The sequence below is a fragment of the Equus quagga genome, chromosome 7 (assembly GCF_021613505.1).
Source record: "Equus quagga isolate Etosha38 chromosome 7, UCLA_HA_Equagga_1.0, whole genome shotgun sequence".
Lineage (NCBI taxonomy): Eukaryota > Metazoa > Chordata > Mammalia > Perissodactyla > Equidae > Equus > Equus quagga.
Genome location: NC_060273.1, coordinates 11,882,319 through 11,909,302, shown reverse-complemented (window position 1 = coordinate 11,909,302; position 26,984 = coordinate 11,882,319). Strand labels below are relative to the sequence as shown.

The 26,984-nt window shown below is 41.9% G+C and overlaps 1 protein-coding gene across 4 annotated transcripts in view; it reads left to right on the top strand.

Moving 5' to 3' along the window:
• PARN (poly(A)-specific ribonuclease) overlaps nucleotides 1–26,984 on the top strand; it is a 149,471-nt gene that overhangs the window by 86,633 nt on the left and 35,854 nt on the right. For all 4 annotated transcript variants that reach the window (XM_046667652.1, XM_046667656.1, XM_046667653.1 and 1 more), the window contains one exon: nucleotides 20,556–20,742. In XM_046667652.1, the coding sequence (XP_046523608.1) occupies nucleotides 20,556–20,742 (187 nt within the window). The remainder of the gene's footprint in view (nucleotides 1–20,555; nucleotides 20,743–26,984) is intronic.

Genomic DNA, 26,984 nt, shown 5'->3' with positions numbered 1-26,984 from the left:
TAGTGGCTGTACCAGTTTGCATTCCCACCAACAGTGTATGAGGGTTCCTCTTTCTCCACAACCTCTCCAACATTTGTCGTTCTTGGTTTTGGATGTTTTTGCCAATCTAACGGGGGTAAGGTGATATCTTAGTGTAGTTTTGATTTGCATTTCCCTGATGATTAGCGATGATGAACATCTTTTCATGTGTCTATTGGCCATATTCATATCTTCTTTTGAGAAATGTCTGTTCATGTCCTCTGCCCATTTTTTGATCGGGTTGTTTGTTTTTTTGTTGTTAAGCAGTGTGAGTTCTTTGTATATTATGGAGATTAACCCTTTGTCGGATAAGTGGCTTGTAAATATTTTTTCCCAATTAGTGAGCTGTTTTTTTGTTTCAATTCTGTTTTCCCTTGCCTTGAAGAAGCTCTTTAGTCTGATGAAGTCCCATTTGTTTATTCTTTCTATTGTTTCCCTCAACTGAGGAGTTACAGTGTCCGAAAAGATTCTTTTGAAACTGATGTCAAAGAATGTACTGCCTATATTCTCTTCCAAAAGACTTATTGTCTCAGGCCTAATCTTTAGGTCTTTGATCCATTTTGAGTTTATTTTGGTGTGTGGTGAAAAAGAACGGTCGATTTTCAATCTTTTGCATGTGGCTGTCCAGTTATCCCAGCACCATTTGTTGAAGAGACTTTCTTTTCTCCATTGTAGGCCCTCTGCTCCTTTGTCGAAGATTAGCTGTCCATAGATGTGTGGTTTTATCTCTGGGCTTTCAATTCTGTTCCATTGATCTGTGGACCTGTTTTTGTACCAGTACCATGCTGTTTTGATCACTGTAGCTTTGTAGTATGTTTTGAAATCAGGGATTGTGATTCCGCCGGCTTTGTTTTTCTTGCTCAAGATTGCTTTAGCAATTTGTGGTCTTTTGTTCCCCCATATGAATTTTAGGATTGTTTGTTCAATTTCTGTGAAGAATGTTCTTGGGATTCTGATTGGGATAGCATTGAATCTGTATATTGCTTTAGGTAGTATGGACATTTTAACTATGTTTATTCTTCCAATCCATGTGCAAGGAATGTCTTTCCATCTCTTTATGTCATCGTCAATTTCTTTCAAGAAAGTCTTGTAGTTTTCATTGTATAGATCCTTCACTTCCTTGGTTAAGTTTATCCCAAGGTATTTTATTCTTTTCGTTGCGATTGTGAATGGGATAGAGTTCTTGAGTTCTTTTTCTGTTAGTTTATTGTTAGTGTATAGAAATGCTACTGATTTATGCACGTTAATTTTATACCCTGCTACTTTGCTGTAGTTGTTGATTATTTCTAATAGTTTTTCTGTGGATTCTTTGGGGTTTTCTATGTATAAGATCATGTCGTCTGCAAACAACGCGAGTTTTACTTCTTCGTTACCTATTTGGATTCCTTTTATTTTTTTTTCCTGCCGAATTGCTCTGGCCAGCACCTCCTCCAACTTTTTATTTTGAAAAATTTTGAACCTATAGATAAGATGGCAGCATTTTGTCGTATTTGCTTCTATCTCCCCCCCTGCACTGCACATACACGTATGCGCATACATATGTCTGCGTTTGTAATATAGACCTACATGAACGTGTCTGTGCATATAATTTTTTTATTGTACGAAATTTCTGGTATTGATATGATTGAATGTTCAAGCCATAATGAAGTTTCCCCAGATGTCCCAATAATGTCTCTTACAGTTTTTTATTTTATTTTTTGATGCAAGATCCAGTCAAAATATATTGCATTTAGTCATCGTAGCTCTTTAATCTCTTTTAGTCTAGAACAGTCCCCAGCCTGTTTTTGTTTTTCATAACATTGACATTTTTTGAAGAGTTCAGACCAGTTGTTGTTTTGCAGTGTCCTTCAGTTTTGGTTTCTCTCTCTCATGATAAGATTCAGATTAAGCATTTTTGGCAGGAGTACTACAGAGGTGATGTGTTAACACTTCACAACGAGAGGCACGTGACTTCAATTTGTTCCATTATTACCGATGTTTCATTTGATCACTTAGTTAAATGGTGACCTCACATTGCTCCATTGTAGTTTTCCCCCTTCTTAATTAATAAGTACTCTGTGGGTAATACTTGTGCAAGGATGTCATTCAAATTTTAATGTATGTGTTGTCAAAGTGGGCACTAGAATTATTTGGAAAGGTTTAATTGGTTCTTCTTATTTTGTGAATTGTGTGCTTTTCTTATTGATTGGTAAGTACATTTTTATTATGATTATTACTCATTTCTAACATTTACTAAACTGTTAGTTATTAGATACTAGACACTGTTCTGAAATCTTCATAACAGCTCTATGAAATGAAGGTACTATTTTCCTCCTCTGTATTGTAGAAGAAACTGAAGCCCAGATTCTGAATTTTGCATTTTGCAAATATTTGCCCCAATTTGTTGTGTACTTCTTGATATAGTCTATTTTGCTACAGCTAAGTTTTACATTTTTCCATAGTGATAACTATCAATTTATTCTTATAGTGTCTAACTTTGGTGTGCTATTTAGAAGCGTTCAGTATTCAATCCATTAGGGATGAGTTTTGCTCAAATGCCCCCTCATCAGTAAGTGGGGTTGCCAGATTTTAGTTAAAATAAGTATGTCTCAAAGAGCGTATGGAATATACTGACTCTAAAAAATGACTTGTTGCTTATCTGAAATGTGACTATAACAAGGCGTCCTGTATTTTTATTTGGCAATTCTATCATTGAGACTTTCTCTGACCACTTTATTAAAATTGCAGCTCCCAGCTCAGCACTCCTGCCTTTCTTTTTCTGCATAGACTGTATGTGCACAATGCGTGTTACTTTGCTCAGTGTCCGTATTCCACCGCTGGAATGTAGACTCCGTGAAGGCAGGCTTTTTTTACTTTTAAATTGAGGTTTAACATACATACAGAAAAGTGCATGTATCAAAGTATACTGTTCAAGGAATTATCTCAAGGTGAACACACCTGTATAACCACTATCCAGGAGGGCAAAGATTTTTATTCTAAATGTATTTTCAATGCCTAAAATAGTACCTGATACATAGTAGGTGATCAGCAAATATTTGTTGGATGAATCAGTGATGTAACTGGTGAGGTAGGCATTCAGTTACTTTCGTCCAAATAATTAGCCATGGAATTTATTATTTATGGTTTGATTATTATCCCCTTGAAAAGCATAATTTTTAACGAATATGAATAGCATAATTATTTAGCTATTTCCCTACTGTTGAAGATTTAGAAGGCTTGTTTGTGGTTTTTTTAAATATATGTGTATATATACATGTATATTTTTTGATCTTCAGACATCTTTGTGCGTTAAAAGTTAGTCGTCATTTCAGATTGTTTTCATAGACTCGTTTCCTAAGAGAGGAATCACTAGGTCAAAGGCTCCAAGTGGCTCCAAGCCCCTTCCCATTTAGACAGAACATTCACTGACAGTCAGTGGACCTGTCTGCTGAAGAAGGACGTAGAAAGAACTGGCGCCGTGGGCCTGTCTTCCCTGCTTGGGAGAACTAGCAGAGTCGGTGGCCGGCGCATGGTAGCTTCCTTGAGATCATTCTTCTTGGTTGGTAAAATGACTGAAATGCCTCGGGTTTGAATGCCGCTTCCTCTCCTTACGCTAGCTGCAAGACTTAGGGCAAGGCATTCGGCAGGTTTCTGTTTTCCCTTCCTACAGTGAGGGCCGCAGGGCCTGGAGCATCAGCAATGTGTACTAAGGGGGACGTAGTCTCAGGAATGATTGCGGCTCTGGTGCAGGGGGCCCTTGCCGCTCAAAGCTTGCCCAGTCCTGGTCCAGACCATCCTGGTAGATGAGCTGACTGATGCCAGGAGACCACTTCACATTGGCCAAGAAATACTGGTCAAGGGAACGAGGGCCAGGATGCGAGCTTACAGGACAGGATTCCCACCCTCCCATTGTGTCCACAGGTGTGCGGGCTTAGAACCGCTTGCAGACAGATTTCTTTGAACTGTGAGAGCACACCCTCTCATCTTAGGCTGCCCTCAGCTTTCCTTGCTTATCCATGACACGTCCATTTCTGTCACCTATGCTGGAAAAATAGATATTTCATTGCCCTTTGCTCACAGCAGTCAGCTCTTTCCAGGATTGCTTCTAACCACGAAGAACTCCTAACAGCTCCGTGAGTGTCACTTGTGAATCTAGAGGACAAATTGTCCTGTGTAAACTACTCTATGTGGACATTACATTCACCACCTTGCTGCCAAGAAGAGAAGGTGGGGGTTTCTTCTCCCTTCTGATGTTCTTACTCCCCTGGGAAAGAGACTTGGTCGTTCATTCAGCTACTATTTATTACGAAGGGGCTCTGTGGGAGGAGGTATTCCTCAGCTTCCACCAAGGACCCCTGACACCAAAGGAGAGCGGATAGGAATGCTCACGGGCATTTGGGGAGTGGCGGGAGAGAGGAAGGAGGGGAGTACAAGTTACGATTTCTCTGCAGTCTTGTGTTTTATTTAAACCATTCTCGCAGATTTAAAAAATTCCACTCTATAAAACATCCATTTTATTTTAATATTAAAATGTTTTAAATTACCAGTTTAATTATTTAACTTTTCCTCTCTCATCTAGTAAAATCCATGCCCTGGGAAGTCAAGCCACGGTTATTCAGTGTCTCGTAGTGATTGCAAGCACAGGGCTGTTTGGAAGCAGAGAGAAGCAGCTGTGTTAGATGTTCTCTCCTGGAGAAATATCACTGGTGATATAAAATGACTGAAACTCGTGCCTTGTCTTCCAAGATCTAGCTTGGGTATGTGTGATCAGAGGACAGGCACAAAGGCATCGATTGTATATTCACTGGGTCCCAACTAGAGTTGCATCATAAATTTTTTAAACTTGTGTGTATTCAAATTTACTCCTTTGGGGAAATTATTTTTTCCATAGTGAGACTGGTTTTGCTTGTCACTCTGCTTGGTGAAAGTCTGTGTCCAAGAGAGTCGGAGAGGAAATGGGAGCTATGGATCTGCTTTTCCCACATGAATATCACTTCTCACATTCTGCCTGTAGCGAGCCTTCCGCTGATGTAGAAACCGTGTGTGCTCGCACGCGTGTGCGTTCAATAACATGGTCTCACTGCGAGCTGTCTTCTTCCTCTGGTGTGCAGGAGAAGAAACAGCAGTGTGTTCTGACACTGGAGGGAAAAACAGCCATGTTGGATGCCAGCGTTGTGCCTCCAAAGGGAGTTTTCAAGGGTCATTTTGACCAAACGCAGTTTTCCCCTTTCATCTCCCTGCCCCTCTCCCCCACGCACACGTACGCCCTGTTGCAGCTCCACAGTGCTGGCTGCCCTCCCTGAAAGGAACTGTGGAAAGCACGCCAGCTCAAAGATAAGGCGACAGTTGCCCAGCGAGGTGAAGTGGTAGTCCAGTGGCAGAACTCTCCCACCCCCAGTGCACACTCATGCCACGGGGCCATCTGCTGAGACCGTGTGATTAAAATCTTTTCAATCAGGCAGCGGTCAGACTCTTTTGTTTTTAATAATCCAAACAGCGTTTAGGCAGGGCTTCCAGGGAACCAAGCACAGGGTCTGCCTGTGCTCTTTTTGGCAACAGCCGTGACTTCCGGCTGCCCTCTGGCTTGAGTTGGAGAAAGAACATGCCCGATTGCCACGCGTTTTGCTCCTGGTCTGGGACTTTCGGGCTGCCTTCGGGGAGCTGCCTCCTGATGCATTCCTCCCAGCGTGTGTTTGTGGGGAGAGGACGTGCAGGGGAGGCGACCAGCCGTGCGCTTGGGAGAACGCAGGGTGCCGCGTTCCAGCTAGCCCTCCGAGGATTCTCATCGTGCTGCCTTCATAAAATGTGCCATGTTGCCTGGCAACCTGAGAGTTGGTGGGGCTTTTTTCTACCTACTTCACCAAAAGCCCTCTATCCGCTCTTGGCTGACCACTCAGGGTGGAGTAGGAGAGAAACTTAGCTCTGTAAGCGGACTTTCTCCTTGGTTTCTCAAGCCTCTGCCTGCATTTTAACATTTGCTGTCTCTTCTCTCATTTCTATATCACTTGAAGGTAGAAGCTGGGCAGTTTGACTCCCAAATCAAGTCCTGAGGGGAATTAGTGAAAGCATGTTCTTTTTTATGTTAGTTAAAATTGCCTCCTTTGTGATTCAGACCTGCGGACTCTCACCGAATGTCACGTAGCAGCAGAGTCTGTGGCCATGCACCTCCCTGCTGCTGATTTGGCTTTGAGAGAAGGATCCAGTTGTAGGCTTAGAAGCGAGCCTGGCTTGTTCTTTCCCTGTTGGTGAAGGCCTGTTCCTGCCGCCCCGACCTGGCACAGGGCGCGGGGCACTCTCTGCGAGCTCACTGGAAAACGGGGTTTGTGGAGCTTTCCGTCTGCGTCCCGTGGAAGCTGCTGGCAGATATTCACATTTTTCTTCATGAAAGCCACAGCCTAATACTGTGCAAAGGCAAGATAAGTAAATTCATTCATCAAACAGACGTACTTGAGTTTACATGCTTTACATTGAGACTTTCCTTATGTTAGAGGCATTAGATGTGGGACTTGAGAGTTAAAATTTAAAGGATGGTAATATTTTTCTAGGGAATAATAATGTAGAGAGTACTTTTTTAAATCCACGAATGCTCCATTATCAAGCATTTTGTGTTCTTCAGTACAGATATATGACTTTCAGAAGTCGCTTTCAGTTTCCTAATTTGTGTTGAGTAGTTTGGCATTGTAGGAAACCCTTGGATCATTGGGAGTTTTAAGATATAATGTTATAAAATATTCCAGAATACTGCAGAGTGTAGTAATATCGCAAGACTTACCATTGTGTTAATTTTTTTATATAAATATTTTTAAATGTAAAGCTTGACTCTTTTGTCTCATCAGTTGATCTGGCATTGGATGTCCAAATAGACAAAAAGATCTACATTAACTTCTCCTTAGGATGTGGAAAACAAAATGAATATTTGGAACAACCTAGAGATATTAACAACTTGAGACAAGGAAGCTGAAAAATGTCAATATCACTTTAAAAAAAAATCTTCCTTATTCTCCTGCTGGCAAAGAATTTCACAGGTTCTTTAAATGTGCAGGAGTGGTGAAGAACTCCTTACTTCTTTGAATTTTGGGAGTTGCCGGCTCCCAAAAGCACTTACCACATGGGAACAGCTGCTCCTGACTCTCGCGCGGCTATGCTCTCACCGCCCCTTCCTCCCTATCCGCGTCTTCCTCGCTCTCCTTTCTTTCCTTCTCCCCCTCTCCTGTGTATATATGTATTCAACTCGAGAGAAATGTCACTGAGTTTGTATTAGCTGCTTTTGGCAGCTGGATGTGCTTGTGTCAAACCTGAACATTGCCTGTAGGTCTGACCACTGATGTTGACAGCAGATGGCCTCCCCTAACAGGAGACAGACTTATGGCAGAAGAAAATAAAGAGGTGGAATAGTCTTCCTAAAATCATGAAGTCTATCCGGAGGTGATTTGGTAATTTAAAAGGAGAAAAATAATACAAATATAGGATGAATGTGTTAACTGCCAACGTGGGATTGAACTTTAAAATCAATATAATTCTGGGGCCAGTCCAGTGGTTTAGTGGTTTCAGTTTGCGCGCTCCGCTTTGGTGGCCTGGGGTTCACAGGTTTGGCTCCTGGGCGTGGACCTACACACCATTCATCAAGCCGTGCTGTGGTAGCATCCCACATACAAAATAAAGGAAAATTGGCACAGATGTTAGCTCAGCAACAATCTTCCTCACAAAAAAAAAGAAAAAAGAAAACAAAAATCAATATAATTCTCATTCAGTTCTGTGCCACCCATTTGGAATGTTTGGGAATCTTTAGGTTTTAGTCTGTGGTCTGTAGACAGAACCTACCAGCGAAATAAATTAGTCATTGAGCACATCATCCTAGGAAAGATGAGTAAAATTGTATGTGGAAGGTAAAACTAACTTCATCATTCTTTGTTTATTTCCCCTTCAGAGAAGTGTGTGATGTTTTTTGGTATCCTCTTCTGAAGTCAGACGTTGCCAGTTATAACATACATTTCATTGTCCCAAGGCAACCTGTAGTCTGAAGAGCAGATTTCATCCCTTTTGTTATTAAACAGTTCTCTCTCCACAAAGAGTAGGCACCGTGCCAGTGAGGGCTCTGCGAAGGCGTGGAGGCAGCTGGCCTAAGTGTTAAAGGAGTTTGTGTTGGCACTTTTCTAAACCTTTTTAGTGGTGACAGATCATATGTAGGGTGTCCTGGAGACACTGGAGAAGCGAGTCAACGTTCGATGTAAGTTTCAGAATGTTCCCCATCCATAGATGGATTGCAGGGGTGGGGAGTGGGGCAGAGGTGAAAGGTGGGACTAAGAAGAGGACTCCTGTTCCCAGGGTAGCATCATGGTACCCACATAAGAGTGCTGAGTCGGTCTGGTAGCTGGCAAGGAATGGTTAAACGGAATCATAGAGTTATTCCATTTATAGTTTCTATGGAATTTCTGTGACTCCTTCCTTAATTGGAGGCTGCTTCTGGTGACTGATACCTCTCTCTCCCAGGGGTAATGACTCACCTTGCAGGTGAGATAGCTCAGCCCTGCCTGACTGACAAGGGCCTGTCATTCTCATTCTGTCTCCAGGTCCCCTCCTTTCCTCCTGGGTAATGAATAAGCTGAGTCAGGAGATATAAGTAAATTCTTTTATCAAATGAAAACCACATCAAAACATGCAGAGAGACATTTAATGAAGGTGTAAATATTGCAGTACAGCATCTCCTTTTTCTGGTTGGCTTATAAACAGACAGACTGTAAGCTTTTCAACTATTGGAGACCTTTACAACTTAAAATGTACTGCTCTGTCAGGCTTTCTGCAAACGTGGTTGTGGGAAGTGGAGAAAAGATAGTGCTGTACTTAGGCTTTATCACAATACCACTAAAATTGTGATTTCACGCTTCATAAACAGGCCAGTAAGCTGCCAGGTTACGTAGTCCAAAAGTATTGGCTGGGGGGGTGTGTGGTGTACATTTATATTTGGTGTGTATTTGTATCTGGCACCTGAAGCATCGTTAGCAAGAACTGGTCTCGATTAAAGAAACCTACTTAACTCTGACTGTGGACCCAGCAGCTACCTCCGGCCAGCAGTTCAGTTACACACAGGCTCTGGTTGGTGAATAGATTGTGTCCTAAAAGTTCTTTTGTTGATTAACCTTTTAGAACACAAAGCACATTGTTGTGTGGAAATGCCATTTTGAATGGTGGGTGTCACTGAGCTGTGGCATGTTTCAGACTTCAGGTCAGGGGCCGTTAGTGGGTCAGGAAATCAATGCTGGCTGACACCAGTATAAAAAAAGAAGAGAGAAAGAAACAGAATAAGAAACATCAGAGTGGGTTGCATGTAGTAAAGGTAGGTATTGTTTGGTAATGCTGTTGCAATTTAAAACTTAGTGCACACCGTATGCTGCCATTACAGCGTGAAAGGCACTCGTGTAGTGGAAGTTGTGTCAGTGATGGGTTAAATCTGGCCATTTACCAACTTCTAGCGTTGTGACCTCAGGCAAGTGACTTAAGCTGCCTGGGGCTCCATTTTGTCATATTCAAAATAGGGCTGTTTTGTAGAGGTAGGATTAGAAATGAAAGAGAATATGCTAAGGTTAATCTGTTAGGGTATTATAGAATATAGGATAATATGTTAAGATTAGAGCTAATCCAGCACCTCATGCATAGTAACCTCTCTATAAACCATGATTATTATTTATTTGTAGTCCTTTACGTTATATGTATAAGCAGATCTTAAGGATATTGTTATAAAATAGTATAACTAAACCGTGTGCTGTTTCGTCTTCCTTAGAATAGAACTCAGTGTTTTTGATGTTTAGAATCTGCTGTTTCAGATCTGCCATTTCTCACGATCTAGGAGATCTTTGATTTTATTTTAAGTTGTTCCTGGTAGTTGAGACATCAATCTTAATTTTCTCCCATGAAGTGTGAAGAATGTTGTAAATTCTTAGGTCTTTCAGCTGTCTGTCAAGTTCATCGAGACTGTTAAGTATGGAATTGCTTCCCAACTCCTATGCTGAGTTGTGTTTTTCATCTTTAAAAAATGAAGAGGAAAAAGAGGACGAAGAAGGTATGCTCTCTGTCTCTTTTTTAAAGTTACTCTCAATTCTACACTCCTTTGGAACTCCATCTGCTCCTATTTGACTCTGTCGTAAAATTCCATCTTCCCTTCTGCACATCAGCACCCCACCTTGTAAGGAGCTGTGTCAGCACTTGTGAAAGCTGGTTTTTGTTTGCCTTGGGTTTAGAGCAGCTGCTTTGTTGACAGCTTTGAGGGGTAGGTTAGAACAGTCGTCCAAAGAATATGTCCAAGTCAGGGAGATGGGGATTCTAATCCAGCCCCGCCACTCAGTTACTTTGGCCCTCGGCAGGTTCCTAACCTCTCTCAGCCTCTAGTTCCATGTCTGTAAAAATAGAGTTACTGTTGAGCCAGCTCTGATGGCCTAGTGGTTGAAGTTTGGCACACTCTGCTTTGTTGGCCCAGGTTTGGTTCCCAGGCATGGAGCCACACCACTTATCTGTTGGTGGCCATGCTGTGGTGGCAGCTCGCATGGAAGAGCTAGAAGGACCTACAACTAGAATATACAGCTGTGAGTTGGGGCTTTGGGGAGGAAGAAAAAGGAGGAAGATTCGCAACAGATGTTAGCTCCGGGCAAATCTTTCCCAGCAAAAAACGTATATAGATATAGTCACTGCTCACCTTGTGGGGTTGTTGGAGGAGAAAAGATCCCGGGCAGATTAGTAAGACTTTGCAGAGAAGGCCCCTCTCTATGGCTGGGTTCTCATCAGGAACTGGCTCCGTGGCCGTTTCTGCTCTTCCTGTCTTCCTGCTCTCCAGCCCTAGTGCTCTCGGGAGGACCCACCCCCCGACCCAGGAAACAGCCAACTTCCAGGGGCAGCTTCCTGCCCGCAGGTTCTCAATGCTCTACATCCACACCTCCCTTCTCTTGGAAGTGGAACCCACACGTGTGCTCTCGGCCCCGTCTCCTCTCCGGGGCCTCACACAATCCTTTATCCCTGTGCCCACCCAGTGACTTCTTTCTGACAATGCAAAAACCTGCTGAACCCCTTCTGTCTTTTCAGAAGAACTCCCAAGATCCCAGCTCGCCTTTGCTCCTGATGCTTTCTTTCCTTTTACAAATCCAGCCGGTCTGCATGCATCATCCTTGCCTCAGGGAGTTCCTCTCACTCTCATCTGGCTGTGCTCTCCACACACCACTGAACTGACTCTCACTAAGGTCCCCAGTGACCTCCGGGGCGAAATGCCACCAGACCCTCTCCTCCTCTTGCCCAGTTGCTCAGTCCATTGGCCCCTTCTTCCTTCCTGCATCCACAGCACCGCACTTTCTAGGTTGGCCCTCCTCGATTTCAGCCTGCAGCTTCCCAGGCTTCCGTGCCTGCTCTTACCTGCCTGTACAGTGATCAATGACTTCTTTTCTTACTGCGTGTCCTCTCCATCCTTATTCCTTTCTTCCCCCTTCGATCACAGTGATCTTGTAGAAGCACACATCAGATCATGTCTTCCTCCTGCCTGAAATCCTTGTGGTGGCTCCCGCTGCACTTAGCATGGCCAGAGGCCCTTTGTGGGGTCCGTCACTCTAGCTTCACCACGCGCTCCCTCTTCCCTCTCGCCATTAAGGTCGTCTTTCCTTTCCCTCCTCACTCAGAGATTGGCCACTTCATGTTCCTTCTGCCTGGAACACAGTTTCCCACCCCCAGTGTTTTTTACACCATCTCCTAAGTCTCAGGAAAGACTCGAATGTCTTTTCCTTAGGAAAACAACTCTGTGTGCTAGGTTTGATCAGCTCCCCACTGGAGACCCCAGAGCACTTCTCCTTTGCTAACCCTCAGCACACATGTGGCGCTCTGGACACTGTCTCTCTCTCTCCGTGAATACAAGGACTGTGTCTCTGATTCGCCCTCACAGCCCCACTGGCCTAGTGTTAGAAGACAGTTTGTTTGTTCCTGAATGAATGGATAGATGAATAAATGAACAAATGAGAATTTAATACATCAGTGTCTGTATTCATAAACAAATGGGTGGATGAATAAATGAACAAGTGACCACTAAATACATTTGTTTGGAAAGCAGTTAGCACAGTTCTTGATATATGGTAAGTCTTCAATAAATGGTAGCTTTATTTATTTTTAATAGACTTTTCAGCTAATAACCATGAAAAAGAAAAAAAAAACCCCACCGGGCTGGTTAATGGAAGCAATGTTCCTTAGTGACATCATTCATTAGATGCTAAGGCGGTTGGCATAGGCCATGGGAACTCGGAGCTCAGAGAGCAGCCTCTTCGCCTCTCGGTCAGCCCGTCATAATCTGTGTTTATCGTCTCTTCTCCTTCCCTGCTGCCCCTCCTGGTGGTAACTCATCATTCTTCACCTAGATTCTTGCCGACCTGCTGTTTCCCTGCCAGTCTGTCCTTTCCTTTCCTCTCTTTCTACATTGCAGGCTGCCTCAGGGTAGAGAGTGTCTCTTCCCTTCTGCCACACCCCAGCGCCCAGCCCAGCCTAGGGCCAGTGTCTGCTGAATGAATGAATGAGATGGATGTTTCCAAGGCAGACTATGGTGTTGTCAGGAGAGTTAGTGAAAATTAATTGACCAATTTCGGTCTCTGTACAATTTTGAGAAATTATAGTTTAGGCTTTTTGACTTTATACTTGTCGAGATAGTTGATATATTGGTTTATATATTTTTTTCCTATATTGTCCATTTTATTTCAATATTTTTGCATGGGAAAGATTTTGCTACATTGCCTCCATATTCTAAATGATGGCGATTTCCCATGAGCTCTTGCGGACTCAGGTGTATCAGGCTACCCTCACTTCTAGCACACCAAGGTGTGATGGGCTACAGCTCACTGAGTCTGTATCACTACACAATATCTTATATTGGCTTAGGCACAGTTTCTGTCTGAACTATGTTTTGTGATTTAACAGCAGTAGCGTCATTAACTATGCATAATTAATGAATTAACTATGGCCCAGGCCTTGTGCTAAAAGCTTTGTGTACATACTCTCTGCTCTTCCTAATAGCCTTGTAAGGTAGGTAGATATGCCCATCTTGTGGATGAAGAAACAGGAGCTGGGTTATGCAGGTGGCTTGCCTCAGGCAAGATGAGGTTTGCGCAGGATTTGAACCCAGGCCTTTGTGGCCTCAGAACCAGTGGTTTTCCCTCTTTGTTGCTTCCGTTTGCGTAGGTTTTACGTAAATGCCACCATATCCACATGTCAGCTTTTGTCCAATTTGTAAAGAGAGTTTTCTCCTCCACTTTCTTGGCCTTAATTAGAGAACTGTGAGGTGCAGTGAGCAGTGGGACCGTGATCAGAAGGAGTGCCTGTCCTTTAGCTGAGCAGAGAGAGCACACAGTCTGAGGTGGCGGAACCCTCGCCCTGCTCTGCCACTTCCTCGCTGGGTCCCAGTTGAGTTTTCTCTTAGCCTTATCGGTAAGCAGGGATAAGGACACCTACCTTCACAGTGATAAGGAGCGGGTGAGGGACATGTGGAAGGCATTTGAAACACTCAGCTGCTCTGGCTGTCACACTCTGTGCTTCGCATCTCTGTGAGCACAGTCACCTGAGCCTGCTTCCTTCTCCTGAGTTCGTTTTGTTTACCAGCTGCCTCCTACATGTCAGGCGCTGTGATGGAGACCTTGGGAAAGCAGAGAGGAATGATCACGTGCCCCTCTGCCCCTCCCTGCAGTATTTCTATCTTCCTCTGTACGGGCCTTGGATCTCCTGCACGGGTCTTAGTTTTTATGCTTTCAGCCTTAGTACTTAAAAAACAAAAATTACCCTTCGCTGGAGAAGTACCTGCCATATGAAGGAAGAACAGGGGACTAGGAATCACAAGCCAGGGTCCTAACCGTGTGCCTGAGGCAAGGCAGTCAGTCGCCGAGCCTGCCCCTGCCACTGAGGTTTCTTCCCAGTGTGGCCGCGAGGCTCAGCTGTGGCGACGTGCACGCGTTGTTACTTCTCAAGGGAACCTGCTCTTTATGGTCAGAGCCACCTCCTCCTGTTTCCAGTCCAGGGCTTTTCATCCACTAGATCAGGCTTGCATGTGGAATTTTTAACTGAAAATTTTATCCTGGTGAATATGTATCCTGGTTCTGGCTTTTTTCTCTTGCGTAGAAACAGGCTGCCAGCAGATATAAAAGCTGTATTTCTTCCCTCCTTTCCTTGCATAATCTTAGATTAATTCCTGCAAAAGTACCATGGTAGGACCCAGGCACCACAAAGATGAGTAAGGTATGGTCCCTTGCCTCAAAGAACGGCTGGCCCTGTGGCTAAATGTGGGAAGAGAGGAAGAGTTGAGGTGAGAGAGCCGGACAGAGCTCGATTGTTACTGAGGGCCCCGTGTGAGACCCTGGCAGCTTTGGGTTTATCTTGAAGATTCTGAGGGTTTTACAGGAGAGAATGGATCATGTCGGTAGGGAAGGGACGGACTGGAAAGGGTCAAAGAGAGGGCTGTCGCTTTCTGGGCTGGCCTGCCCACCGTGAGCTCCTTGGGCACACTGGAAGCGGCTGTGTTTCGGCGTGCTTCTGTAGATCCTGCGTGATGCACACTGGAAGCGGCTGTGTTTCAGCGTGCTTCTGTAGATCCTGCATGATGCACACTGGAAGCGGCTGTGTTTTGGCGTGCTTCTGTAGATCCTGCGTGATGTGAGTTCCACCGTGCACCTAACGTGCTGTCTGCCTAGTCTCTTGGATGGTTGACGGGAAATACATCTAAGATCCTTTTTTTGGACACAGGAAAATGTTCATAGTGACCCTTAGGGTTGAGTGTTTTGTTTTTAACTCCTTTCTTTAAAGATTTTCAAGTTTGCTCTCCCATAGAATCCAAGATAAAACCATCCATTCTCTACCTGGTGAAAGTAGAGAAGTGGTTACTCTGTTGAAAACCCAAACCTGATCAAAATTATGTGGAATATGAGAAAACTTTTGTATCCAGTATGTTCATATTTAAGTAAACAAGCAAACACAGAGCAGCATCTGGGGTCATCCTGGTTCGGGGTGAAACCCAGCATGAGGGAGCACCGTAGTGCAGGGCCCAGGCTGGAGGCTGTGGAGCAGTACGGAGAGGCCGCTGACAGGGCTTCCAGAGTCGGTACCCAAGAGCACTAAAGCACACACTGGTGTACAGGGTGGAGGGTTTGGGCCTGCCAGGCTGGCGGAGGCCACTCAGCACATGTCACTTCAGTGGCGGGTTCACATACCAAGTTACCATGCAAAGATTCCTTCTGCTGTTACACAGGTCTGTTTGTGGAGAGATGGGCAGACTCTGCATCTACACAGATGTATTTGCCTCTCTTAACTCTAAATGACACCAGCAGGACCCTTCCAATGCATGCAGTGTCATGAAGAGAATGTCAGCTTTGGTTTGGATCCCAGCCCAAACACTTGTGATCTTTGAGACCTTGAACTAGTCGCTTCTTCTGAGCTTCAGTTTCTTTATCTATAAAGTCAGGATATGCTTACAGAATTTTCCATTCCTCACAGAGTAAGTATCCAATAAATATGTCTCTTCTTGTAACCGTTGGGTTAATAAGAATCTAGGTAATTCTCTTAGAAATGGAGAACTTGATGTTAGCTGAGGATAGTGTTCGGAAAAATCACAGGGCTAATGGTATGTAACTGCTTCAGCAGTTTCCTAATGTTCTCCCCACCCCCACTCCCACCCCACCCCAGCCCTGCCAGTAGCTGCAATAAACTCATTCCAGCAGCCTGATGACCAGGCTGCACAAATGTCCTTAGCTCCCTGAGGAAGCTGTGAGAAGTCTGGCGTCTCAGCAGCTGTGCTCATGTGCACCACAGGGACCACTCAGGGGCAGCTCCGTATCACCAAAGACATTGAAACGGGAATAACCTTTACCTGGTCTTACAGAGACCTTCTAACTTGGACAGTCTGTTTTGGAAATGGCCCTTAGTAGTTGGACAGGGTAAACGACAGAAAACCTAAACTATTTGTTTGTTTAAAATGTAATGAACATCTGTGAAACCACCATTCAACCGAAGAACTAAGATATTGCTGACAAATGGCATCTATCTGTCGTTCCTCCCCTCGCCCGTCCTCCCAACCTCCTGATCCCCAGCCAGGCGCAGCCTCTATCCTGAACTTGTCCTAATCAGTTTTCTTGCTTTTTTGGTTCTCTCCCTGTTCCCTGTCATTCCCCCTCTCTCCCTCTCCCTCTACAAAATGATATCTCACTGTGCTCAGAATTTGCTTTTGCCTGAATTTGAGCAACTCCTTATGTAATTATTGGCGTTATATGCTTTTCTGTGAAATGACTATGCGTGCTTTTCACGTCTCTTGCCCATTTTTCTGCTGGGTGTTTTCTCGCTGATTTGTAGGCATTTTTATATCTTCTGGTGCTAATCCTCCGTCAGTTGCATGTGTTACAAATATCTTCTCCCGGTTTGTAGCTTGTCTTCACTCTCTTTAAAGTGTCCTCTGATGGACAAAAATTTTCACATTAATGTAGCCAAACTTATTGATCTTTTTTTATGCTTAACATTTTTTGTATCTCTGTAAATTCTTTCCTACTTCAAGCTCAGAAAGATATTCATTTACATTTTCTTTTCAAGTTTTCAAAGCTTGCTTTTGACATTTAAGTTCTTCATCCATCTGGAGTTGATTTTTCGGCGTGGTGTAAGAATCCAATTTCACTTTTTTCCTATGGATAAACAATTTTTCCACCTTTTCCTTTTCCACACTGCCTGTCATGCTGTCTCTGTCAAAAATCAAAGTTTCACAGATGCATAAGTCTATATTTCTGGGTTCTTCTATACCATTGGTCAGTTTGTTTTTCTCTGCACTACTCCTACACTGCCTTTAATTACTCTGGCTTTATAATAAGCTTTTTTTAGCCAGCAAGACAAGTCCCCCTTCCTTATTCTTCTTCAGAAATGTCTGGACTGTTGTCGGCCCGTTTGTTCTTCCATTTAAATTTTGGAATCACCCTTCCAAATACCGCAGGATAACTCGGGTATAATTTATAGACAGTAAAACTACCCTGTTTGTTGTGCAGTTCTATGTTTCAACAAATGCAGTCAAGATACAGGGCAGTTCCTTCATCCCCTTTGTAGTTGACCTCCTCCCCAGGCACTACCACTGCTGTTTTCTGTTGAGACTTGTTTCTAATTTCATTTAAAGTCTGTTCAATGTTTTATTTAACATGTTGGCTTTTTTTTTGCTGGAGTCGCATTAAATCTACAGACCAATCGAGGCAGGAGGCCACACCTGCTGTTAAGTCTTCTTGTCCATGAACATAATGCGTCTAAACTTGGGTGGGGAGACGTTGCTTGATAGTAATGGAAAGTTCTAAATTTTTAGGAAAAAAATCTAAAACACAAATTTTTACTAAGAAGTTTGCTGTACTTTTCAAATATTCACTCTAGAGTCAAAGGGGAAAAAAAATCTAAAAATTTTAGGCAATTTTTTAAAACTTCCTAGTAAAGGAAGTATTTTATAAGATAATTGTTGCTCTAAATAAACACATAAATACACAGAAATATATGGCAGATGTGTGGCAATGTGTCATTTTTTAAACGTCACATCTTGGTTCCAGACCAGCGTTGTTACTTGCCTCCGAGACCTTAGGCAAGCTGCTTAGCTTCCCTGCTGCTCAGTCTCTTTATCTGTGTGCTGACTAGAACCTCCTTTCTCCATGGGGTTGCTGGGAAGATTAAATGCTGTAATGTGTGCAGAGTGTCAGGAGACGGCGGCCCCCGCACAATGAAGCTGTGAGTGGATGAAACTGTTACGTGAGAGGAGCTGCTCTCGCTCACCTGCAAGGAAACACGGACGGCTCTCAGTGTGTTTGGGTCCCCAGTGGCTTTAACAAAGTGGCACGACCGAAAGATGGCCTTGAATCATTTCCCTGACAAATTTGGAAAAGGTTAGCGTTACCAAGCAGCCTGCTACATGCCGCTTCTGACGGGAGCTGGAATCGCTGGAGGACACAGCTGACAGCCAATTCATTTTGCTGATTCATCCATTAGAGGGGTGGCTTTGAGCCAGAGCTTGGCTTCTAGATTAAAGGCCAAGCGCTGCAAAGCTGCTGGGACCTGAAGGAACGCTGGTAAATTATTGCCGTGTGAAGGCCAGCAGTGAAAAGTGGATTGTTATTTGTTTCCCCTTTTAAGTGATCCTAATTCCAAATGTGCTCAGATAAATTCCTGGCCGTGCTCAGGGAGTTGTTTGTAGCGTTTGTCCATGGGGCTGAGAGCTAAATTATTGGGAACAATTGGATACTGTTAAATAGATCATCTTGGCTCCTTTATGACCCTATCATCACCTTTGCTTTCACAGGGAATATTGAGTCAAGCCTGCTCTTACTTGGTAGTCCACATTAAACTTGAGAGAGAGAGAACTGTAGATGTCATCCCTTTTGGACACACTTGCAAAATAAACCTGCTGAATTAGGGAAGGAAACTTACAGAGGAAAATCCAGAGATGCTCATTTGCCAACCATCAGCAGAAATAATGATGGTGGAATCTGTGCGTTCTCATTATGTATCAGCTTGGTAGATTAACCTGTTTTGGTAGGTGGTCTCAAGCTTGCAAGGAAGTCAGCTCTACATAAAGCTTGCACGTGAGTGGGAGAACTTAAGAGGGTGGAGACTGTGTCTTGTTTTAGCAAATGCCCAGCACAGTCTCTGGGACAGACACTCGGTGAGCAATTACTGGATGGGAGCATAGATGGATGATGTTTGTTGGATGTATAAATTGTTGGATGGTTAGATAAATGAGGAGAAAAAGTCAGGAACGTGGCCCATTGAAAGCAGGAAAAGGGACTGTCTTGAGGAGTAAGGTTTTCAAGAATGGATCCTATTTCAAGAAAGGTTCTCTGACATGAGTGACTTTGGTCGATAGCACCTCTCCAGAACTGGATGTTTTCTCTGTTGAGCTCCTTGTGAGTGAGTCAGAACATGCTGTTTTGAGTTCACATTTCAGTAACTCACTCTACTTCTTTGGGAGATTTTGTGTAATATGAAGGTTCTTTAATACTCTGAAGGTTTTTTCCCCTCTTTGACTCGAGAGTGAATATTTGAAAAGTACAGCAAACTTCTTAGTAAAAATGTGTGTTTCTTAAAGAAGTGGGTTTTTTTTCTTCTTCTTCTTTTTGTTGCTTTGTTTTGCTCCTTATATGGCTAAACATTTAGGGCATGACGTTCTGTAAAGCACGATTGTCCTGAGAAGTTTTCATCACATCTGGTCCTCTTGGAGTGAAGATGGCAGGTGTCAGGTGTTGGCTATGTGGAGCATCTGCCTCTCATACAGTTGTCTTTCCCCCGATTTAAGGTCCCTAATATGCTCGAGTCCCTTGACACTTCTGACGTGCTCAAAGAATGCATCTCATCACTTGCTGCCTTCTGCCATGCATTCATTCGTGTAATATTTATTGAGAACTGCTCTGTACCAAAACTTTGCCTAGGACTGGGTATACAGATTCTGTTTCAGACGTCATGGTGCTTTTGCAGCCATCCAGGTATCAAGTCTGCCCCGAACAGCCCCTGCCAGCGTGACCAGACTCTTACTGTCACTGCCACTGTGGGTAGTAACCGTAGGCAGTGATAGTGGGCTAGGAGAGTATTGCTCAGCTGCATAAGCCAGAACCAACAAATGGGTACGCGTCCGCCAGCAGGCCTTCCGTGGGCTCTCACTCCGACACTCCCAGCATATTCCATCCCACCAGCCTCTGAGAAGGAGAGAGCAAGGGATTACAACAGAACTGACTTGGCTTAGTCAAGCCTTAGCACCAAGGACGGAATAAGCTCCAACTTTCAAGTACTCTCACCAGCCAGAGGCACATTACAGAGAATTAGCAGTCTTTAAAAGCAGGAGGAGAAGAGGCTTGTCTCAGGTATTGCAGGGATATCTTGAATTTGCAGAATCGAAAGTGAGGAACAGGGTGGCAACAAGGGCCCTGGCCTTAGGCTCACAGTAACCTGGTTTTTGCATCCCACGGCTGCCACTCACTTGTGGTCTGGCCTGCAGTAAATCATCTGACGTCTCTGCCCCTGCTTTCTCATCGGAAAAAGCCCTTCCTCCCTTGCCAAGTGTCTTGTGAAGATTAGACATCATGTGTGCAAAACGCTGGGCACAGACTGTCAGTATTTGACACAGTGATCAGCACCACCGTCAGTACTGCTTTTCTTGTCATTTTTATTTTGAATAAAAGAAGTGAGAGTTTACAGTTTTCCCATGGTGGTTTTGTTTTGTGTTTTGTTTTTTCATTTTCTTACTCTGAAAATGAATAATTTTCAAGCAGAAAATGTTGCCTGCAAATATTTTGAAAATTAACGTTTTACTTCCTTACATTATGATTCTTTACAGAGCACTTGCACACTGTAGGTGAGATTAGGGGGCAGTGTCTCTCTTTCTCCAGATGAGGAAACTCAGACTGGCAGAGTCAATGGAACACGTTCCCAAGGCCACCCGGCTTCTCAGCAGCAGGGCCAGGGTGGGAGCTCAGCCCTGAACCCAGGGCTGCTTTGACTACCTCAGTGACATCTCTGAGGCTAGGCCAGACTCTTACAGGCATCTTTTCTTTTCCTTGTAGCTGTCAATACCAGCAAGTATGCGGAAAGCTATCGCATCCAGACCTATGCTGAGTACGTGGGGAAAAAACACGAGAAGCAGATCAAGAGAAAGTGGACAGAAGATGGTTGGAAGGAGGTTGAGAGAAAGCGGTTAAATACCCAGTGTGCATCCTATGCTCTGCAGAATCACTATCACCACGCCAACAGGTAGGAGCTCTTGGTTCTGCGTTTGGAAGGGCAGAATTGCTCTAGCAATAGCTTTTCTTGTTGCCTCTTAGAGGGTTGTAAGTAATAAATCTGACTTGTGAGAGAGACTTTTTTCTAGCTTTTCATGTAATAGCTAAAGTTACTGCTACCTGATTCCTTCTTGCTTTTTAAGACCATAGCTGTCTCAGGTAACACTCACAAAACGCTCTTCAGGCGGACGGGGCGCCTCCTTCCATTGTAGGCGTGAGGAAATGGGGACTCTATGGCTTGCCCCCCAGTTCAAAGAGAGCACGGGGTTCAGAGCGGGACTCTCGGTGTGATCCCTTCCTCCTCTCAGTGTGCCGCCTTGCCTCTGCCTGAACTCCTGCGCTCCTTTCAGACCCCGTGTGGGGACCCGAACCACATGCCCACCACAGAAGGAGAACTTGACACTTACTTCCTTTGATTGCCCAGAATCCTACTTTCAGGAGATAAATACTAGTAACATTTTGGCATCTTTGTGAAAGTATAAAACCTAGGGATAGAAAACGAGGGGAGGAGGGTTCATAATAGACAATTGTAAAGTTTAGAAATGTGTGAATTGACAGAAGAAAACATTTGCCATCATCCCACCACCCAGAAGCAATCACTATTAATATTTTGGATTGCCCTCCACACTTTTTAAATGGTTTTTTTGATATTTTAAAAATTGTGGTATAATGAACATACAGTAAAATGTACACATATAAAATGTTTAGTTCAACGAGTTTGCACAGTATATACCCATGTAACTACCACCCAAAGCAAGATACTGAACATTTCTGTCTCCCCCAAAAGTTTCTCCACGCCCCTTTTCAAGCAACCCCAAGCCCCGACTGCCCTAGACAACCATTTCTAATTTCTGACACTGTAGATTAATTTTGTTATTCTTGGAATTTATAAAGAATGGAATCATATGGTATTGTGTTTAGTTTCTTTTGCTTAACCTGATTTGAAATGCATCATTGATATTGTGTGTATCAGGAGTTCATTATTTTTTTTTGTTCAGTAGTGCCATTGTACGAATATACAACATTTACCTGTTCTCCTGTTGGTGGACATTTGGGTTGTTTCCAGTTTGGAACTATTGTAAATAATGCTGCTATGAGCATTTCTGTAAAAAAAAATTTGTGGGCATATGTTTTCATTTCTCTTGAGTAAATACCCAAGACTAGAATTGTTGGTTCTTAGAGTAAGTGTATGTGAAACTTTATAAAAACAAACGGTTCTCCAAACTGAATGTACAATTTTATATTCCACTAGTATTGTGTGAAAGTTCCAGTTGCTCCACATCCTTGTCAACATTTAGTGCTGTCAAGTCTTTTTCATTTTAGTGAGTCTAGAGGATATAAGATGGTATTGCATTGTGGTTTTAATTTGCATTTCTCTGGTGACTAATGATATTGACCACTTTTTTGCATGCTTGTTGGCCATTCAGGTGTCTTCTTTTTGAGGTAGATATTTAAGTCTCTTGCTGATTTTCTAATTGGGTTGTTTGTCTTTTACTGTTGATTTGTGGGAGTTCTTTTATGTATTCTGGATGTACATCCTTTGTCAGATATATGTGCTGCAAATATATTTTTTCATGACTAGTGTTTCCTATTCATTTTATTAGTAATGTCTTTTGATGAGCAGATATTTTTAATTTTGATGAGGTCCTGTTTATAAATTTTTTTGTTTTATGATTAGTAGGTTTTATGCTTATCCAAAATATCTTTGCATATCCATCCCCAGGTTGCAGTGATTTTCTTACATGTTTTCTTCTAGAAGGTTTATAGTTTTAGCTTTTACATTTAAGTCATGAGCCATTTCAACTTCGTATATGGAATGAGGTGGGAGTCAGAGTTTAGTTTTTTCCATGTGGACATCCAGTTGTTCCAGCAATATTTGTTCAAAGGCTTTTCTTTCCTCCTTGGATTGTCTTGACACTTTTGTCAAAAATAAATTGACCATGTGTATCTAGGTCTGTTTCTGAACTCTTCCGTTTCACTCATTTTTACGTCCATTCTATGCCCATAGCACACTTTCTTGTTTCTATGACTAAAAGAAACCCTAAAATCAGGTAGCATAAACCCTCCAACATTGTTTTTCTTTTTAAAGTTGTTTTGGCTACTCAAGGTCCTTTGTATTGCAAATAAATTTCAGAATCATCTTGTCTGTTTCTTCACTAGGCCTTATTTGTAATTTTTACTATAGAGGTCTTATATGTCTTATGTTAATTTTCTTTCTAAATATTTTGTGTTGTTGATGCTATTGTAGATGGAATTGTTTCTTAAAACAATTCATTTTCACATTGTTTGCTGCTTCTATATAGATGTATAATTAGTAGTTGTATGTTGACCTTGTATCCTGCAACCCTTTAAAATTCACTTATTCTGATAGTTTCTTTTTTAAAATATTAAACGGAGTTTTTTATGTACATAATCATGTTGGCATACTATTAACAACAGTTTTATTTCTTTTCCAATTTTTATGTCTTTTATTTATTTTTCTTGACTGATTGCACTGACTAGCACCTCTGACATATTGTTAAATAGATGTGAGAAAAATGGATACCCTTGCCTTGTTTCCAGTATTGGAGAGGGCAAGTTCAGTGTTCCCCATGAAATATGATTCTTAGATTGTCTGCACAAGTCCTTTTTCAGGTTGAGATTCCCTTCAGAAATTCTTTCAGGCTCCCTTCCATTTCAAGTTTGCTAAGAGTTTGTATCATAAATAGATGCTAAATATTTTCAGATGCTCTTTCTGTATCGTCTGGAAAATTGTCCTATGGTTTTTGTCCTTTATTTTGTTAATATTTTGAATGACATTGATTGGTTTTTGAATGCTTCATCAGATTTGCATTCCTGGGAGAAATTCCACTTGGTCGTGATGTATTATCCTTTTTACCTATTGCTGGATTTGATTTGCTGATATTTTGTTAAGTATTTTTATATCTTTGTTCATGAGGAATATTAGACTGTAATTTTCTTTTCTTTTATATCTTTGACAAGTTTTGGTGTCAGGATTATGCTGACCTCATAAAACTAGTTAGGAAATTCCTCTTCTGTTATTTTCTGACAGTGTGTGTAAGATTTTTTCTTAAATTTTTGGTAGAGTTTACCGAAGACATCTGAACATAAAGTTTTTTTGTGGATGGTTTTTGATTATAAACTCATTTGTTTAATAGATCTGAGACTATTTAGATTTTCTGTTTCTTCGTATATCACTTTTAGTAATTTGTATTTTTTAAGGAATATTCCATTTCCTTTAAGTTGTCAAGGTCATTAGCATAAAATCATTAGCTCTAAATATTCCATTATAGTTTTAATATCTATGAGATCTATAATTGTATCCCTTTAAAATTTCCTGGTATTGGTAATTTCTGTTTCTTCTGTTTTTTTCCTTGCTAGATGTTTATCAGTTAATTCTTTCAAAGAATCAATTGTTCTTGTCTTCTTTTTTCATTTATTTATACTCTTATTTTTTCTGCTTATTTTGCAGTTAATTTGTTATTCTTTGTCTCGCTTTTTAAGGTGGGAGCTTAACTCATTGATTTCTATACGTCATCTTTTCTAATAAAAGCATTTAAAGCTGTAAATTTTCCTTTAGACTCTGCTTAGCCGCATCCCATGTATTTTGATGTGTTGTCTTTTCACTATCATCTATTGCAAAGTATTTCCTAATTTCTCTTCTGCCTTCTTCTTTAACCTATGAGTTATTTAGAACTTCTTTCCTAAGTATTGAGACTTGTTTTATGGCCTTGCATATGGTCTGTCTTGGTGACTGTTCCAGTAATATCATTTTAGGTTATGTTGGCTCATGGTGTTACTCAAATCTTCTATATCTTTACTGATTTTGGGGGAGAGAAGGTGTCTACTTTTTCTTTCAGCTACTGAGAGAGGCGTTGGAATCTCCAGCTATGGTTGTAGATTTATTTCTTCATTTAGTTATATCCATTTTTGCTTCATGTATTTTGAAGCTCTTTTGATAGGGATATGCCCATTTAAGATTGTGCCTTTTTAATGATTTTCCCCTTTTATCATTGTGGAATATTCCTCTTTATTTCTAGTAATAATCTTTTTTTGATGTTTGTCCCATATTAATATAGACACTCTTGTTTCTTATGCTTGCTGTTTGCCTATTATATTTTTGTTCAGCCTTTTACTGGCGACTTGTTTGTCTTTATGATTAAAGTGTGTTTCTTCTAAACAGTCAACCTAGTAGTAAACAATCCAAAATAGTTAGGTCTTGCTTTTTTATGCATTCTGACAATCTTTGCCTTTTATATCTAATCTAATTAATAATACAGGTAGGTCTATCTCCCATCTTGGTATTTATTTCCTATTTGTTCTGCTTGTTCTGTATTCCTCTATTGCTCTTTTTTGTTGCCTTTTGGATAAATTATTATTTAGTACTTACTGATTTTTAGCATCCCATTTTATCTTCTCTGTTGACTTTTTGCTTATGCCCCTTTTTGTTATTCTTTTAGTCATTGCTCCAGAGTAGCAGTTGGCCACAGGCCAGATCTGGCCCACATGTTTTTATAATGTTTTATTGGAACACAGCTGTGCCTATTAATTTACATATTGCCTATGGCTGCTTTGCATTACAATGGCAGATTGGGGTAGGTGTAACAGAGATCTTATTGCTCACAAAACTCAGAAGTTTACTATCTGTCCCTTACTGAAAAGTTTGCTGACTTCTGCTCTAAAGCCACACTGTCCAAGGGTAGCCGCTAGCCACAAGTGGCTATTGAGTACTTGAAGTGTGGCTAGTCGAAACTGAGATGTGTTATAAATTTAAAATACACACCAGATTTTGAAGAATTGGTTACAAGTTGAAATAATAGTAATTTGGACATATTGAGCTAAATAAAAATATTAAATATAAGTATTTATATATTATATATATTTATATTAATTTAAATATAAATAAAATATTGTTTAAATTAATTTCACTTGTTTCTTTTCACATTTTTAAATGATGGCTCCTAGAAATTTTTAAATCACATATCTGGTTCACATTATCTTTCTATTGGCCCAGCACTGCTCTAGAGATTATAATACGCCTCTTTCGTGTATCACAGCTTATCTTCAAGTGAAAATTACACTGCTTCATGAGCAACGTAAGACGCCTAAAACAGTGCATTTTCATTTACCCCTCCCATCCTTTGTGATCCTTTGTCTTGTATTTTACTTCTGCATATTCTGTAAACTTGATACATTGTTGCTTTTCTTCCTTCCTCTCTCCTTTTTCTTTGAACAGTTAATAGTCTTAAAGAAAATAGGGACTAAAAGTATTGGGAAAAGGGCCTAAGTATAAACATCAAGATCCAGGCGTCCTTATTTAGAAAGACACAGTTAGGGTTGTGGGGCCTGCGTCTGAGAGGAGACGGCTGCAGCTCTGTGGCTCACTGCCGTTAGCTCTGGAGAAGTGACTCGCAGACCTTGGGAGGACCCTCAGAGCACTTGAGCTTCTGCTGTTGGCTGTTAGCGGTGCTGATCGAGATGGATGTCCGTTTCTCCTGCTGTTTGCATTGGTATTGTGGCAGCGGGCTGCTTTTCTTTTCGGTAACACATTCAGTGTCCAGGATATTCAAGGACTTTGTAGTTGATAACTGGACGAAAGATGGGGCTTGCGTTCTGGGAAACTGAACTGGACATAAGTTGCTTGAGAAGGAGAGCCTTGGTTTGGTGGCATGAGATCTGAATAAATAGAGGTTAGCGTGGTACTTGGAGAATCCACCTTCACCGTGGATGCTAAACCATTTAAGATCTCCCTAATAGATATTCAGTCCCTGTAAATAAACACTCATGTTTGAAATGCTTCTGAACCACGATGCTATTACCCTTCTCATTTTATTAATAATCTTCTGTAATTAAAGGAAATGGTCTTCCAAGGCCACTTGGCCCTTGCAGAGATTTTGGTCAGTCACATCTGTGGGTTATTTGCTCTTTGGCTTATTTTGACTGTTGGGAAACCCCTTTGGCTGGTCTTTTCCTTCTAGCCTTTCCTTGCTGTGAGACTGCATTTCAGCCTTCCTTGAAAATGTGGTAGCCCTTGGGAAGTCCTGCTTGTGTAGGAAATGCTAAAGCATGTCTCAAAGCAGTGGTTTTCAGATTTCACTTAGTTTTCATCTCAAGTTAGCGGTTTCTGAGAGTAACTGAATGTGCATGTTACATTAGGAAATGGGGGCAAAAGCCCTGTGGAGACAAAGAAGAATTCTGATTAACCAGACTGTG